This window comes from Magallana gigas, chromosome 1 (genome assembly GCF_963853765.1).
Source record: "Magallana gigas chromosome 1, xbMagGiga1.1, whole genome shotgun sequence".
NCBI lineage: Eukaryota > Metazoa > Mollusca > Bivalvia > Ostreida > Ostreidae > Magallana > Magallana gigas.
Window position 1 is genome coordinate 30044857 of NC_088853.1, and position 19129 is coordinate 30063985.

At 32.6% G+C, this 19129-nt stretch overlaps 1 protein-coding gene and 1 non-coding gene across 2 annotated transcripts; both read right to left on the bottom strand.

Moving 5' to 3' along the window:
- Positions 1-453: 453 nt before the first annotated feature.
- On the bottom strand, positions 454-6432 carry LOC109619504 (uncharacterized). The gene is made up of 4 exons (XR_010711879.1): positions 6345-6432; positions 2050-2124; positions 1601-1755; positions 454-684 (listed from the first exon to the last, which is right to left on the bottom strand). It is a non-coding gene; the product is annotated as an uncharacterized protein (transcript).
- Positions 6433-16974: 10542 nt separating this feature from the next.
- Positions 16975-18630, bottom strand: LOC105339336 (uncharacterized). The gene has a single exon (XM_011444829.4). It carries the CDS (start codon positions 18628-18630, stop codon positions 16975-16977), a length of 1656 nt encoding a protein of 551 aa, XP_011443131.3.
- Between the last annotated feature and the right edge of the window lie 499 nt (positions 18631-19129).

A 19129-nucleotide genomic window follows, 5' to 3' on the forward strand; every position in this document is an offset into this window, starting at 1 on the left:
TTAATTTAAACAGGTAAATTGGCCACCTTGTTTTAGGTTATCTATGTAGATATATGCACATTAAATTTATCTTGAATTTAACAAATGTGTGGAAAATATTTTCTATTAAAGTCTTGCTCCTTTTTAATACCAGGTCATGTACTCTACTATGAAATTTTATGATTTTCGCTTAAATCATTGGTTTTATAATCCTATTTGAAAGCTTTTTGGCAGACAGGTGGTCGTCATTATAATATAATTTTCTACTCCAGGCTTATCTTTAATTAAATGCATATACGATACTCCTCGGCAAGTTTGTGCATGTGCTATGATACTCGTATTTCCATTTAGGCCTATTAGCCTATTGTTTTCAATTAGAAACATTTAATGCATTCAACGCAGAAGTTTTAGGTTAAACATACCATCGGCAAAGTACAAGACGGTTAGGATTCATGAATTGCATTTCATTAACACATGTGTTTAATTAATTTATCAACATAGAACTAAATATATTATAGTACAATTTCCACATAGATATATGGATAATGTAAACTAGTTTTTGAATACAAAGACCTTTTTAATTAATTATCTTAATTTTATTCATAAGGCACCAATGATTCATCCAGTCAAAGCTTTCTGTGCTCCATGAAGTCGTGTAGATACAGTATTTCCCGTGGCCGTAAATTTTACCGCTTTGAATCCTTTCTGAAAAAGTTCTTAAAATTTTAACTAGAATTGCATTAAAATGTACCATTTATTATTTACTTTTTGTATTGACAGAGATTTTTGATCCAAAGTATATATCATCAATGGATGATAATTTTGTTCTGCACTTTACGCCATAACGATAATTAGTCAGGCAGCATTTGTAATAACCCCATTATGAAAATATCTATTCCATTCTCTTTACACCATTACCTCAACATACGTCGCACGTCACAGGTGAATATTTATGTTCATTTTATGTTCATTACGTACATTTACAGTCATAACATAATATCTTTTAGAAATTAATGCTATGATATGGTATGCGATTTTAATGATATGCTATTAGATTTCTTTGTAATGCTATGAGATTTGTATGCAAAAAAAAAAATGATATTTAGGACTGAATTGAATGGTATGGTGTGCCATGCTATGATATTTTAACAAAAACGCCTCCAAACACAGATTTTCAAACTTTTTAAAGTAAAATGATAAGAAGCCAAAGATTACTTCTGATCCGGAATATGAACATTTATGTTTGAAAAAATCATTAAGTTAAAATAGTTTTGAATGCTATGCTATGGTATGTTATAGTAAGACACAATAATGAGAATCTATGAGGTTGTATGCTATGGTATGATATTCCACTGCTGTATATGGTATGATATTCCAATGCTATGGTATGATATTCCAATGCTAGGTACATATATGCGATTTCAATACTATATTATGGTTTATGTTGTAGACGATATGTTTGAAATGAATGTATAAGCTAATAGCAATATCATCTTGGGAGATTACAAAAAACAAATTATTTCTTTAATGCCCTTGTAAATAATTAATGATTGCAAACATCCGCGTCTATGCAAACAAATAATACATTTTCATTTAGTCTAGTTATATTTATATACTTAACCTCCCCAATTCTCTTCGTGTTCTTTCTCTCCAAATTCCTGCTCCTTCCCATCCTCCTGCTCTTCTTGATTTTCCTGCCTTTCCCCATCCTCCTGCTCCTCCCCAGTTTTCTACTCCTGGATAGTAGTATCTCCTCGGTTTATTGCCACTCATATTCTGTAAAATTCAAACGAGGAAGTAGGTATAAACTACCTACAATTAGTAAAATGGTGACGTTACAAAAACAAATATCAACATATGGAACTCCAATCGTAGATCACAATTGTTTATGTAATCCACAACTGAATACCGTTCCTGTTATACCTTTTAATAAACATTTGTTAAGATGAATATGTTGATAATATAGAGCTCTTAATTATATTATATCCAACAGGGTGGTAAAATACCAAAGCATGCCGTTTTTCACCATCTGTATATGAACACTTTGATATTTGCTGCAATAATACTTACAGGAATCATCTGTACACCTGTAACATTTACGTTGATTAGGAAAACTGAGACAAGTAGCAGGAAGATGAACTTCATCTAAAATATATCATTATTTTACAAATAATGCAATACGATTGACATATAAAAGAGTTTATTATCAACAGGCATGTTTGTCCTAGACGATGTCAAAGAAATATCATAATGATGTCAGGAATGCATTATATATGCTTTATATTTTAAACGCAATTCAATTACAACATTAAGCCTATTTGATTGTAAGACAGATGCCAAGCGAGTAAATTATATAAGAGCAACAAAAATTTTGGTAAAATAAGTTGACATTGATTTAAAAGACAAGTAGCGTCTGCATGTGCTTAAATACAGGAGTCTACGATTATAAAAAAACAATAAAAAATAATAGGATTTCTTTTGAAAACGTAACAAATCACAAGTAACACCTTTTGAAAGTTAAACTTAAATAGACTTTCATGAACTGTTGCTCTTAGTGCACTTGTACAGGGATGATACAAATCATGGATACCACGACAAAAAATATCCAATGGTCCATACGATGTTGCTATGATAGAGTTTAACTGTATTTATATGTCTTTTAATTGTTAAAAAATAAGGTAGCACAAACCGCCTGTAAAACAATTTTTTGGATTTTTTTCTTCTTAAAAACTCGGAATATCGTTTTGATACTATGTAAAAGCCAATGTAAATATATTTCCTTTAAAAACAAAATAAATTCTACCTATTAATTTTTCAAAGCGGACAGAAAAATATATCGTATTTTGATCATTCTGCACCTCATTTGAATGAGGTTTGCATTTTTCTTCAATATACAGACTTCTACAGTACAGGCACCAAAGATTCCGTATTTTCCGCGTGCCCCCGCGGTCAAAATTGCAATGCAGTTTAAGATAAGAGTCTAATGTAAAAAAGCGTACTCTTGCGGAAGGGTCGTTCAGCAAGCCAACACCCGGCTAAAACAAAAGTTATCTCCATCGCCTGAAAAATTAATTGACTCAAACACGTAACTTTATATCATCTTACTAACTAAACTATTTAAAATTACTATAAAGAGTGATATTTTATTTAGTTTCTTGACGATGTATTTGTAAAATTCATTACAAATAATTCGTATCCTCTTAAAAATATTATAACTAGTTACGAACTAAGATGTTAATCTCTTTTTTTCTTTTTCAATCGTATAATATTAAGAAGACGTATTAATTTTTTTCCTGTTTTATTTATGTAAACTTTAGACTGGTTTAATTAAATTAATGAAATGCTTTGAAAATGCCGATTTATATCAGTGCGATCAATTTTAAGAGACTGCCACCGAGTTTGCACACGAAGAATTACCCCTCCCCTTCCAAGAAAATACACATTTACTTATGTAATTTAATTATATTCGTATGTTGTATGTATTTGAAGTTCTTAATCTACTTGTACACTGGCAATGTTTCCTGTACAAGTGACATAATACACGGCCAGGAAACCACCGCACAAAACACTGACCACGGTAAAATTAACACGAAGCAGTTTATGGCAATTTAGGTTTTCAGGTTGCCATCAGAGTAAGATTGATAATACTAAATTATTAATATTGTTCTTTTATTTCATATTGTATTAGAATTATCTCATTGAATTTTTTTTATCGAAATCGACAATTCCATCATAGATATGAATAAGAAATAAATAAACACAAATCTTATTTTTATCAAAGGAATTTAAGACACCAGTGGATAATTAAAAAGAAACGCTTAATGTTCTCTTTAGCCAGTTATACAATAAACGACTGCAGATTCTAAGGACTGTTGAAGTTGATGTTCAAACAGAATCCAATGGACGATATATAAGTTGCAAGCAATTAAATTTAGTCCACACAAAATTAAAGCTTGTTGTGTTTAAAATAAGAAATTTGTATTCAAATGTAATTCCTTTCTAATTAAAGGTGAAGACCATCTGCCTATGTATAATGTGTCCAGTATCTAAATGTGCGTTTTACACAGTCTTTAATTATTGTAATATTAGCAAGCTCAAACATGATTTATCCATTTGAGGAGGTCAGCATATTTATGCGCGCTTATTAATAAACCAAAGATATTTGTTTTGCCTTGGACTAGAATGTTTCGACGTCATTGGATGAATCGCGTCACGTGGTTGCCTCATAAATTTCTTTACAGGGCAAGCGTCAAGATTTAAACGGCAACATGGCAGACGTAACGTCATTTGAGCTGATTTTTTACACAAACGTTCAACCATACCTTTAATTTTTAAGCCCCAAAATATTTAGAGTGACCCCCCTTTGCCCGTGACGTAATATTATGATCCTACAATAGCATCGAGGTTTGCACAAACGACTGACGAGGAAGGTAAAAAATTAGAGAATTAAGCTATGAATGAAATCGTTATATATTATCTTTTGTTTGTTTACATATCAGACTGTAGGTCCTTGACAAAACAAAACACTTATTAGGTTCGTTACTGACTGTTTACAGAAATTCGTGGTGTCGGTAAAGTCCATAGAAGGCTCGGCTCCGCCTCGCCTTCTATGGACTTTACCGACCCCACAAATTTCTGTAAACAGTCAGTAACGAACCTAATAAGTAATAATATGCACGGTAACTAACGTGATGTTATAACAATCAATCTACGCTAAATTCAAGCATTTTCGCTGTCTGAAATTAGCAAGATGCAGCCTAATTTAGTTCATTTTCTTGGCCATAGACCATTTGTGTAGTTAGTATCCTACCAATATCTAAATTTGTGTTTAATATTTATTTTGTATTGTGTGAAAGAAACCCATCTTAGACATCATTTAGACATTTTTAAAGTTTTTTTTAATGTTTGTTTTATTTGAAACCAGAGAAAGATGGTGAAAGGTTCATCTTGCACAAAAATCAATCTTCGTTGAATGAACACATGGCAAGGACAGTCTATTTATTAATGACCTCGAAACTTGTGTGTCCCTAATAAGTTAAGATAATAGAGAACCAAATTCAGATGTTTTAAAACTTAGATTCAATTTTGTTATAACATTTTTTAAACGTAAGACTGTTTATACAAAGGTAGACATAGAAACAAATATTTTTGATTAATAATTGTTTCAATTATACTTATGCAGGCTACTTGCTAAAACAACTAAGTTCATAGCTAAGTGGGCTCCAATATTCGTACTTTATTCAGACACAACATTTCAACTGATAATCACAAGAGAGAAATTTTCTAGTTTTATATAGAGTTCAGGGAATCAGTAAATCAGCAACGTATGTCAATAAACACATGTATATACATGCATGCATGTATCTATATATGTGCATGAATACTTATCAGTCCCCTTTTTAAAGTCATGTAGAATATTAAAACGTGGGTGCATTGCTAAATAGTGTGTGTGTGTGTGTCATTGAGATGGCGGCATTTCTTTGATGCCGGCAAAGCGACCCAGCGAATTCTAATGCAGTCGTACTGCAGGAGTATGTTGGGGGTATGTCTTTGATGCCGGCGATGCGACGAGCGTTTGAATTTAGCGAACTGCTGACAGAAAAGAGCTATCTATTTGCTAAAAAAACCGCTATTATTTCTATTTATAATAAAAATAAAACGGAAAACATTAAAATACATCATTTTAAAGATAAATCATTAAACAAAGCAAAATTAAAAAAGAAAAAGAAAAACTTTCGGCACGTTCTGGAGTTTTTAAGCGTCTCTATCGAATAGTAACATTAAAAAGTTTCAAAAAAAAAAAAAAAAAAAATTAAGGTTTTTCGTTTCCTTCCGGTGACGACCGAAAGTAACAGCGGATGTTCGGATATGCAAAGGGCACTAGGGCTAACAACTTTCTATCATTACTGAAAATTTGAAAGTCCTATCTTAAATATTTTTCAAGAAAAACTGTGAACAAACAAAAACGTAAATTTTTAAAATCTTGGTACCGGAAGTGACGACCAAAAAAAAATTCGCGTAATTTTCTTACAAATTTTGTCATGAATAAGATCTAAAAGTTTCATGAAAATCGGCTGAAGCATATTTGAGAAAATTTGACAAAAAAACCCAATAATAATAATAGTGAAAAAGAAACAAAGCAATAACAATAAGGTCTTCCGTTGGGAACTGAAGACCTTAATTACTATATTAAAAAAAGGCGATAGATTTTTTCTTTTTCTTAATCCAAACAGTTACATATATTTGATAAGAGATATTCATTAAAATCCCTGATTTCAGCATTATTGTACAAATAAATTAAAAGCAATTTAATCGTTAACAAAGCATGTTATGACAATGATGGTAAATTAAAAAGAAAAATTTACCGTTTTCTTTTGCCAGCGATACCACCAACAACTGCAGATGCTCAGGGCTGTGTAAGTTAGTGTAACAGAAACCAATGTTATATAACTAACGTTGAAGGCATGTAAATGTAGAACGGACATGATTTTAACCTTTTTTGTATTTCATAATAAACTACATGTATTTCACTTTATATTGTTTTTAAGGCTAAAGCACATCTGTGAAAATATTATGTATTTATCATGTTATATAACTAACGTTAAAAAGATTTAAAAATTAAAACAGACATAATTTAAACCTATTAGTCTTTCAAAATAAGCCACATGTACTCAAACTTAGTTTGGTTCAAGGCTAAAGCCCATCTGTGAAGATATAATGTATTTAGTATCTAAATATACGTTTAAACCATTGTTCAAATTGCGTAATATATCAAAGTTCAGACACGACTAATCCATTTGATAGGGTTTGTTTTTACATGCAAGCTTGTTACCAAACAAGGGATGGTTGTGCACAGGCTATCTTACGTAATTTAAAATAATCAATATGCGCTGATTGAAGACAATGCAAGCTTAACAATGAAATTTAGAACCAACATGATTCAAACATTGTTTTGTGTAGACAAAAAGCAACACGCATCCAAAGGATCACTTGTATAATATATGATAGAATTGACCTATAGGGCCGGTATTGGTTTCTGTCTTTACAAAAAGCATATTTATCCCCGGGTGTTTGTTAAACGCAGAACGGAAAACGGAACGGAAAGTGGAACGGAATGGAATACAGAATTAACAAGCTATAAACGATATACTAAACGTAATTTATTTAATATTGTTAAAACTGTTATTTATATTCAATTTTATTTACTTTTAAAATGTATGATTTTCTCTCAATTAACATTACCTGCTTTGATCACTAGTCCAAGTTTATCAAACTTAACAACATATCCAGCGCTCTATACGGATTAAGTTGCAGGACTGTGCAATCACGTAGGTAAACGTAAAGAAACTGTAATAGCTAACATACTAGGAATAGGTAATCTTAACGAGGCCCATTTTACTTGATCTGCGCATACGTTTTAACGCAGCGTCGACTCAGGCACGTCACAATACCCTTGACTGCCGTCACAATTGAACACAATAACGTCACAATTAAAATGGCGTCAAATTGCGCTAAATGTTTCGTTGATCTTGCTTACCTGGTATTCTATAGATTATGCATTGAAAGCTGGCATTTCTATTATTATTCTTTTAAATATTTAAATAAAAAACAACTTTGGAACCTCATTAATTTTGAGGGATCAATTTTTTGGTACAGATTCATTAATTTTATCCTGTTTTATTTCAATTTGTGAGTTTAAACAAACAAACACGGCAACTCGAAGTAAACGATTTTAGTCTTTCTCTTTGAACATGTTGAAGTGTTTATATACACACTCTTTTTAATGCCGACTTGAATATGCATGGATTATTTTCAGTTTAAAAAAATAAAATAAGTCTATAAATCATTGAAATTGAATCCCAAAAACATTTTCTTTTTCGATATAGTACATGATATCAGTAAAAATTGCAATTTTGTCGCCTTTACCACCCCCCACCCCCCCCCCCCCCCCCCTCCTCCTTCTACCCCCTTTTTCCACGAAAAACAGCGTCGCGAGTTAAGAGAAAAATAAAGCATGGCGAGAAAATTATTTCAAATTGTAAATAATATTTATCTTTTAGAAACTTAATATACAGTATTGCAATCGTTTGTTGGTGTTATGTAAACCCATTGCGACCTATGAAACACGTAGTTGGACAGAATAAATCCATATTTTGTGTTTTTACATGCCCCCTTTTCACTGCAATAAAGGCTACCTCCAATTTTCTTTTCATTTTTATAAGAAGAATGAAAATTGCATGATATATGTTAAAAACAAAGAATTTCATCATGTATTTTTTTTTATTTGTAAATTTCTTTGTTTATTGAAGAGTTTTAGTATGTAATTGTGGATAAAAACACGAAAAATGGTCCATATCTTGACAGTGCCCCCATTTCACTACAATTAAGGCAAGGTAACAAAATTTCGTTTTAATTTTTCTAAGCATAAAACATACAAGTATATTTCCAAGAATTAAAATTTTTTATCATTCCTTTTTCGTAATTTTTAACTAGATCGGGCCTCGTTAAGGTCAAGATCTAGTAAATGATTCCAGAGTATATTTTGGTGCTAGAACCATTATGACGTCATAATTGATTTGAAGAATCTTTTTCCCGTACTTTGCGGCCTAAAAGTAATTACAACGAAAAGTTAACAATTTCTTGACACTCTATATAAAATCATGGGAAAAGTAATCCCGATACCAATATTCAATTTGACATCATTTTAAAAAAAGATGTCAAGAGCTTATTTAATTCTGTTTTGGAGAGACTGTAGACATTCTACATTTATTTATTTATTCGTCAAAAATGAATAAAGCTCCAAAATGTATTACTCATTGTGTTTACCAAACATCTAAGCCTCGGTACGCCCTATCAAACAAAGCTATTGTTATGAAGCACCATTTAAATATTTTTTATCTTTAATCTTATAAACCTGAAGTCACCTTTCATTTACTAGATATCAGAAGAAAGAAAAGAGACTCTGACGGACATCTAGAGCATAAGTGACCCCAAAAATGATTTTGTTTTCGATTAAATGATCTTTAAAATAGTGAGACGAAACGGTGAGCAAACAGATGTTGGAGTCTTGACAATAATGGTGGATGTTTTTCGTCGGTCACGTTTTTGATATCAATATCTACTAATGAATTTTTAATTAAGATTTAAGCATATTGTTTCGTGAATACAAGACGAGACTAGGGCATTATTTTTGACTGAAACGATACACTCCAATGGGGAGGGAACTTACTTTTTACCCTTCAATTGGGGGGATAGGTCAATATTTCGTTGCGAAAATAGTGTTAATCATCTCTCCAATGTGAATTGAATATTATATAGGAGGGTCTCAACATTTTCTTGCTAGAGTCTCGATAATCCTATCTGCAATAGTGATTGTTTCAGTATTTTGCGGCCATTTTATTGTGAACGGATTGATATTTTTATTTTTTCAGAGGAGGAGAGATGATATTGAAGCGTTCAGTATTTTGCAGCGATATCTAGAGTCCGGGCTCAGAAATTTGCAGGATTTCAAATACACTATTTAAATACATAATTTTGGAATTTCTTCTTTCGCTTTTCCCCTCTGTTTTAAATATAATTTGAAATTTTGATCCATAATTACTTGTTAACAATTCTGACTTTCTGTATGTTGCAAGTAATGGTTAAAATAAGGATTTCTAAAATCATTGAGCCAGCACCCGTGGCTATAGGAATTTGTTAGAGCAAACTCTTGAACACAAGTTTTAATATACTTTAAAATACTAAGTAGAATGGAAAATGTTCCTATACAATAATTTTGCCATCAGTATTGAATCATTGTGTACCCTGCATCCAGCATCTTATCCTATTTTATCAAGTGCAATTAAATCGTACGTAGAAAAAAATTGCCTTTTCTTTTCTTAAATAACCAGAGACCCACCACAACAGCCCAGTGCTGTATCGCTATGAAAGTAAACTGTACAACAGAAAATAATGCACTTTTTATAACTAAAGCTGCTGCATTGCATTAAAATTTATGCAAGAAGTAATAGAAACTTATTCGTGTTCTTAAAAACAGTGACATCATGTTAGAATTTAGTTGGTTTTATTACTAAAGAACATCTGTGTAGAGGTATAGAACTGTTCATTTGCATAACATTATGTAATATTAATTAGCAGATACATGAAATTCTCTATTTAGCAAAGATCACATGAAGTTGCATGCATACATGCAAGTTTATTTATACTCAATACAATGGTTTAGAAAGTCAATCTCGTGTCATATAGGTTTCAATTAATCTGCGCGAAGCATTTATACACACTGACCACATTGATAATTATGTCCCTTTACGTAGCATTATGAAATGTAGATTCTATCACAGTGGCAAACTTGTTTTAACATTAATTTCAATGTGACCATAATTAAAACAAGGGATCGAAGTCTGACCCAGAAAAAAAAACTACCAGCTCGCTTCAATTCAGAATTTCAAGTTACAGCAGAGATATACGTCATTATTCTCTCGAAGTCGCCAGTTTATTTTACCTCGGACTTTTACCGGTCCAGGGTTCCCGTTAATATTTTGCCTATGACAACAAAAGCATTTAGACAAGTAGAGAAGCATTTACAATTTTTATACAAAAAATATATACATGGAGAAAAAAACACCTTTAAAGCAAATCCGCCTTGATTATATTTTGATTTCAAATAGTCTGTCAAATATAGTAGAAATTTTGGATATTAAATCGGGCTAGAGATCTGACCATTCTATTGTTATTTTAGAACTAAAGTTTAACCCTTTTAAAAGAGGTAGGGGGCTTTGAAAATTTAATAATAGTTTACTGACTGACATGGTTTTCATTGATAAAGTTAAGGAAACTAGAGACAGAGTAAAGAGTCAGTATGCATACAATGCTGATATTCTTAAATGTTTCAGTAAGGATATAGATGACTGTATATATATTCCTAGAGATGCTTCTTATGGAAATAAGGGGTCTTTCTACTTCATAATATACACACTGACCATATTAATAAATATGTCCATTTACGAAGTATTATGAAATGTAGATTCTATCACAGGGGCCAATCCTGTTTTAACATTAATCTCAATGTGAAAAAAGATATATTGAAGAAAATACTAGAATTATTCATGATTTAATGTCGTTGACTGAAAATGAAAACATACCAGGTCTTTTGGTTCTTATTAGGGCCCCGCAAGGATTTGCGGGTGCCCTATAGTAATCACTCTGTCCGTCCGTCCTTCTGTCCGTCCGTCCGTCTGTCACTCTTCCGTCCACAAATTTCCTGTTTTTTTCTAATAACTTTTTTTATGGTTGCCCAATCAAGTTCAAATTTGGTATGGTAGTTCAGTAGGCAGAAATACATATTTTGATGCTAAGTTTGGTTCTCTATGTCTTCTGGTTTGGAGCTGGGGTGGTGGGGTAGATTCCTAACTATGCATAAGAAGAATGGGCAAAGAGAGATAACTGCTGAGAATGAATGGGCAAAGAGAGATAACTGCTGAGAATGTTACCATTGTATACATGGAAGGCTGTGCAATATTTGTCCTTTGGGATTAATTAACCTTCCACAGGAAGAAAATCCTAAGCTTTATCTTTATCTGTCACATTGAGATTAATAACTGCACTGCCTGTGTCTGCAAATGAACTTTGTTTTGAAGTTAAGGTCAATTTTGAATGATGTGTAGTATTGTGTACATTCTTTGAAATATGGATTTGAAATATAATATTCATATTTTTTTTGGTTAAAATACCGTACACAATGATTTATGATAGTTTTATTGAATAGAGGCAAAGCCTAGGTATCATTGCATTGGTATCAATTCTTTGTTTTTTAACAAATTTTATTTCATCCCATGTTAACCCACTTTATCCCGTGGATATGACTCATTGGATATTTTTTTGATATTCCACAGTTGTGACTTCCCAATGGGATTTGCCTAGGCATAATGAAGTAAAAATAATGTAGAGTTTTATAAACAGTGTAAACATTGATTGCGGTGTATAAAATATGGGATAAATAGAATCTCATGATTTGTAGTATAATATGATTTTTATCCAACTTGTGTGTTTTATCCCCTCACTAAGGCTCAAGAAAACAACACTTTAATTGTTGGATGAAAATCATATCCAACTACAAATCACGAGATCCTATATATTCCAGTTCTTTACATCTTCTGCCGGGCATTTATTTTTCATCATTGTTAATATAAAGAGGATGGAATTCAAAGTTTTTTTCACTTCTCTATATTAATTGTCATAGCGGGGCCCTTCCTGACTGGTCAGTTTTCTAGTTGACTTTGAGAAAGCCGTCGATTCTGTTTCATCGTCCTTTATTTACAAAGCTCTAAAATACTTTGGATTGGGAAATGATATTATAAATTGGATAAAAATTTTCAACAAAGATTTTAAGGCTACTGTTTTACAATGTGGCTTCCTGTCAGAACAGTTCAAAATCCAAAGAGGATGTAGACAGGGGGACCCAGTAGCTCCTTACTTATTCTTGATATGTGCAGAAATTTTAGCTTTTCTCATAAAACAAAACTTTAATATTATAGGTATAATTGTCAATGACAATGAACATAAGATTTCTCAGTATGCAGATGATACTTCACTCATCTTAGATGGTTCACAAATGTCACTTTTCGCAGCTCTTTATACTTTAGAATTTTTTTCACACATTTCAGGTTTGAAGATAAACAGCTGTAAAACAAAAATTGTATGGATATTTTCTAAAAATATTTCTAACGAAGTCTTTCACCTTTCACATTCGAAACTTGATTGGGGCTCCACTTCTTTTAATTTACTTGGAATAGAATTTTCTGTTGATTTAGATAAAATGACATCACTAAATTACAACAAACAATTGCCAAAACGTTTTTCTCTAATTTAACAATGGAGGAGGGGAATTTTAACTCCCATTGGACGCATCACAGTTGTAAAAAGTTTGATAATTCCAAAACTTAACCACTTGTTTATTTCACTTCCAAATACAAAACAAGATGTCATACTATCTCTTAGTAAGAGCCTGTTTGAATTAATTTGGAATTCAAAGTGTGATAAAGTTAAGAGAGAAATTGTTACTCTCGATTACCTAAAGGGTGTTTTACATAAGGAATCATTCTTTGAGTATTATGAGGTGATAATTTTGGTCGGGGCGTGATTAAATCCAATAAAGCCCGAAGGGTTTTATGATAGCTTTGGTCACGCCCCGACCGAAATTATCACCTCATAATATTCAAAGAATGGTTCCTGATTACTTATATGTATATAATTTTAAGCCATCGTACGATTAAATATTTAAATATAAGTAAGCAAAACCCGCTGGCGCCTCAATTTGGCGTCATTTGTATTATGGGTTACATCGTACAAAATCGATACGTAGTGTTATCACAGGCAAAGACACTGGAAAACGTAAATATAAATGGATAACATATCTAATTTCATGGCATCTATTAAATGTTCATGGATTAAGAAATTAACTCAAGGCTACAAACCATGGATGGACTTTATTTTTATCAATAAATGGTAATGACTTTGCCAAAAAACTTATTGATTCTATCATGCATGGTTGATCAAAGAAACAATATTTTTTGACAAGATGTTTTTAATTCTTGACTCTGCTATACTAAAAAAATGATTAAAAGCTCATTAAATATCAAGAATGTTTTCAATATTCCTGTATGGTACAATTCTAATATAAAAATTACATGTAAATGTGTATTTGTCAAAGATTGGTATGAAAGGGGTTAAATTCATTGGAGATTTTTTGAATAAAAATGGAAACATGTTGTCAAGAATAGATTTCTCCAATGTTATATAATTGTGTTATATGTGCAATATCAAAATACTTGACATATTTGTCTATTGATAAGTCTACTTTGAACAGAGACTGCACTACATGTATGCCATTTTATTATAAGTCTATTTTTTTGAAAGAAAAAGTAACAAAGCATATATACATATGTTTAACCTCAAATTATTGTGTACCTACAGCTATCAACCAATGGAATGCTGAGCTATGTGATATATTGCCAAATGATCTCTGTGTACAGGGTGTGTTTAAATATGTTTTAGAACTACCAATGATTCGAATATTAATTGGTTACAATATAGAATTCTCCATAGAATTATTACTGTTAAATATTATCCTAAGAAAATCAGAATTACTAGCTCTGACTGCTGTACTTTTTGTAATGATTTGCCTGAAACTATAAAACATGTTTTTGCAACTTACAAGAGAATCCAGCCTCTATGGAATGCACTTGAAGTATATATATATGAGAAATAAAACAAAAATGTTAGTTTTGATGTCTGTAATGTATTATTTGGTGTTTTTCCCCTTGATTGAGAGAACACAATTCTAAATTTTGTAATTTAATTTACAAAGCAATATATATTTTTATATTTGCATATCCGTTGTTCTTTCCCACTGTAAGTCCATACGGAGGAACTGCAATTATTTTTGTATAATCGCATTTGCTCTGTCTGTATACTATGACGTCTTAAAGGTGTGACGTCATATACTTTTTCATGACATTATAGATTTAAACCACTATACGAAACATCATGTGTTTTTCTCCAACTCCATCAAATTGATGTATTTAATAAAAACATGTCTAATAATAACATTTTAAAGGAATTACTGTTATAACAAACCATTGTTTCTGTTAACACATTTATGGGGATTAAAAAGATATATTTATACAGTTTGAATGTTTAGTTTTGATGCAATAGCTAAATGTTAAGGTCTACGTTAATACAGGGTATTTGCGAGTGGTAAATTGTAAATATAAGTAATAAACAAGGATTATTAAGTGAAAACGGCGTTATGAATAGCAACTGCTCTGCTGGCATATGGAATATGCCAGCAGAGCAATTGTTATTCATAACGCCATGTTCACTAAATAACGTTGTTTATTTCTTAAATGTTTAAAACAAAATATGATGCCAATTTTTTTAGCGCTTTTACACTACTTAAATCAAAGATACAAGACTGAAAAGTATATTTATATTCAGAAATTGATGTATTTGAAAAAGCATGGTCTCCTTGGAATGATTTTATTAATCATCTGGCAGTTTAGAACTAACATGCATACGATAATGCATCAATTTAATATTTCTTATGTTTTTGGTTTTTTGGGGGTTTTTTTCTTTGGTTTGTTTGTTTGGTTTTTTTCCATGGATTGCAGTTTTACTGCTTAGGCATAACTATTACAAGCAACCACCCTACTCTTTATTTTATATTACAATATGGGATGAAAATGTGAGTATGTGAGAAGTGAGAGAGTGAATATTTCATAAAATGATTTATATATTCAACCTTTGTTTACAATAAAAATAATCACATTAAAAACACGCTACTTACATGCTCAAACTTCAATAAAATTCCTTAAATGCTTTCTAAACTTTTATTCTGCAACCACATCGACTTCAGACAAGGCCGGCGATTTTGACGTCTGCGAGAAAGGCTGATTCTGATTTGACGATCGGGAATCTGTTTTTATTATCTACAGTGCTGTAGGAATGCATTTTTAGTGATTAAATAAAGCTTGAGAGTCAGTCGTAGAGTTATATGCAAGATAAAGGGCTCACAATTCTTTGTCATGTAAACAAGGCTCGTGTCTCGTTTTTTGTTTACATAGGTTCAATATACTAGTAAAAAATCTTTTTAAACTGATTTGTCTATCTTCTTATTCATTTAAAGCATAAATAGACAGTTTCTAACATTTAACACATTCATTTTAAGTCTGAAACTAGAATTTTTACTTCAACATTCAAAATGTAAACAAAAACTTTGTTTACATTGCAAAGAATTGTAAGCTCTGTAACTCGCTTATAACTCAACGAATGACACCCAAATTTTGTTTGCCCATTAAAAATGCCATAGTGTAGCATTGTTAACATTAAAATCGGAAAAATAATTTTTGACCAAAATCGTGACCATGTCCATTTAAACACTGAAATCCGATTGGTTTAGACGCAGTTGATAATCCATTCTATTACCCTCAGCGTTAGCAACACACTTAGCAATGGGTAACATAACGAATTGTTACATGCGCGTAAATTATGCGCGTACGGTTCGCCGTAAAATTCGCCTCATTTCTATAAAAGGGCAGTAGGGGAAATCCGGGTAATTCCGGACAGTAATTAGGTCAGAGCTGTTTGCAGATAATAATAAACTGTCTGATAAGTATCGTATAATTGAACACATGTCATAACTACTTATTACATCATCACTATATCGATATTATAATGGTTTTTCGTAAGTAATTTTAGAATTATAAGCAAAATAATACACATTCGAATAGGGGGGCATTTCCGGACACAGTGCGGGTAATTCCGGACAGTGATTTTTTGGCTAGTTTTTACAATTAATTCCGCGGATATTCTTGCGTTCTAATAATGAGAGCATTTCTGGCTGTTACATTTGCATAGTTTGCGTTCTTTATAATATCGAATATTCATTTTTTTTTATCTGATATCTTCACCAGAGAGAGAGAGAGAGAGAGAGAGAGAGAAGAGAGAGAGAGAGAGAGACAGAGAGAGAGAGTACTTGCTCTAAGCATCACCTGGAAAGTTTTTTCCATTAAAACTAGAATTGCGCATTCAAGAAATTAATTTGCACATTTATTTGTTAAACATTTGTTAAATCTTAATTCTTATCCATACTTTAAATAAATCAACCAAATAAACCAATCAGTGTACATCACTTTACTCATAGTTTGGCTGTTTCGAAATAATTTCTCGAAAATGAAAGTATGCTTTTGATTAATTAATTGCACGATATTTACTTACTAGGTAGAATTCAATTATACTTTACATGCATCATCTCACGTGTGTTGAAATACCAAAGGTGTTATATAAATCGTAACTCTGGACACTCCTTTATAAGAATAGATATATTACAACTTATAATGTATTATATATAAAGTTCACGTATATTGTTAAAAAAAAAAATTCTAAGCATTAAAAATTCAAATTCAATCAATGTAATTTATTTAAGATTTCAAACATAATTCAAAGTAGCTTTTTGGTTGTTTTCATCCCTTTCTCCCGTGTTTTCATTTCTTTTAAGGCTTTCCTCTGTTCTAAATTTTGTTTTTGATCGACGATGTCCTGTGATGTCAGAAGGCGATGGGACGATTGGCGTGCTTTTACCTTGGTTGATGAAGAGGTAGCTATCGGAGGCAAAAACATCTCTGATATTGCCTCATCCCATACCGAGATTGATGCAGACTCTAATTGGAGCTGGATTTCATTGCTTGCAGGGGAGAAAATTGCTAAATCTCCGGAGGTGATGAGATTAAGCAATATGTCAGGGTCGTCAATAGCTGGGGGATCGGATGCTAATGGGGTGATAGGGGCAGTGGCTGTAGTCAAAGGCGCAGAATTTGTTGGCAGTGTTTGAAAACCGGAGCTCTCGGAAATGACATTAGAAGTAGTGGTCAGGTCAGATGTTGCGGTAGAGCCAAGTTGTTCGTTCAGGCCGGAATGGTCATGGGACATTAGAGGGATATCAGATGGTTCAGACGGTCTCATCATCAGAGGGCTGACAGCATTAGGGTTGAATGGGTATATCCCACATGCACGAAATCCGCTCCGGATGTTTGTTGAATTCACCGCCGTTTCCCACGCAACCGCAAGAAGGTCGGGAAATGACCACTTGTTGACTGAATTCAGATGGTTCTGGCCAAGGAAATCTGAACAAGCGCTATTGTAGGCGGTATTCATGGGACCAAAGACAGACCTATCTAAAGGTTGTAAGGCATGGGTCGTGTGTGGAGGCAAACTACTGATGTGGATATCATTTTGGATCGCAGACTCCAAAATTGCAAGGCTCTCATGAGAGGAGTGGCCATCTAAAATTAAAAGTTGCGGTCTTGCTTCCCCGCATTCTTTTAAAAAGATATCCTGGAACCACCTATCTCCTATTTCATCTGACATCCATCCATTCGCCTGGTAGTGCCATTTTGTTCCAGGTGGAGCAGCTGTGGTGTTGAAACCAAACAAAGACCTAGGTGTCTTTCCTTTAACAATCAAAAGTGGAGACATCTTTTCTCCCGCAGCATTGACACACGCCTTTACTGTAATATTCGTGCGTCCAGGGGAGGTACGACCGACCACAGATTTTGATCCCTTTTCCGCAATGACGCGAACTGGATCATGTTCGAACTGTTTACCAGTCTCGTCACAATTCCATATTTGAGACGGTTTGCCATGTAGATCTAGACGAGTCAAGATGTTGTCGAGGTCGTCAAAATAATTTTTGACGACCTGGGGGTTCACCATTCTGGCCCTAGTTGTCGAGAGTTTCTCTGCCTTTCTTATCGACAACTCTGGGTGTCGTTTTTTAAAACCCTCAAACCAATCCTTTCCAGGAAAATTTCCGGCAGTGGATGGAAGTAAAACTTTCATTTTTTTACAGAGAGCACCCACTCTACGCAGGAGTTGTCTTCGCGACACTCCCATTCCCTGTCTGGCCGCCTCGGTCAATGCGGTTGCAATTTTATTTTCGATTTCTATAGGAACCAAGGGGGCTCGTCCAGGTTTTCCAGGATTTTTATACTTTTTTTTGCATGTATCGTGCAAAGTAGATTTGTTTACTCCGTATTTCTCTGCGGCTTTTCTAACAGAGTATTCTCCCTTCTGCACTGCATCAACAGCCTTTTTCATGTCTTATGAGTCATTTTTTTTCTTTTTCTTGGCAAAATATGTCCTAGGCATTCTGAAATTTTATATTTTATAAAATTGTTATTTTTGTAATCAGTTATAGCTTATATATATGAATATGTTTATATATCAAAATACTTAGTTTTGTTTGGTTATTTAGGGTGGTATGAGCAACTGTCGATATTAATGTGGATTAAAGTACAATATAATTAAAATGCTTTCACCGGTTAAGAATTTTCAAATTTTACATTATATAACATAAAACTACGTTTTCAATATTTTTGGAAAGATAAAAATTTATTAATCTCCTACGAGATTAGAACTCGTATTTCAGATCCGTAGTGACCCCCTAACTCACTGCGCTACGCTGTTGGATGACAAATTCGGTATAGAAACTTACTGTTTATAAAATTATACTTGATTTTATTGTTTATTTCGATAAATAATACGTCACAACATGAAGGTGTCCCATATATACTACCTTAATTGTATTTTAAAAATT

Bases quoted from the DNA above. Each gene is read 5' to 3' on its own strand.
- LOC105339336 (XM_011444829.4), bottom strand. From the start codon at position 18,630: ATGAAAAAGGCTGTTGATGCAGTGCAGAAGGGAGAATACTCTGTTAGA.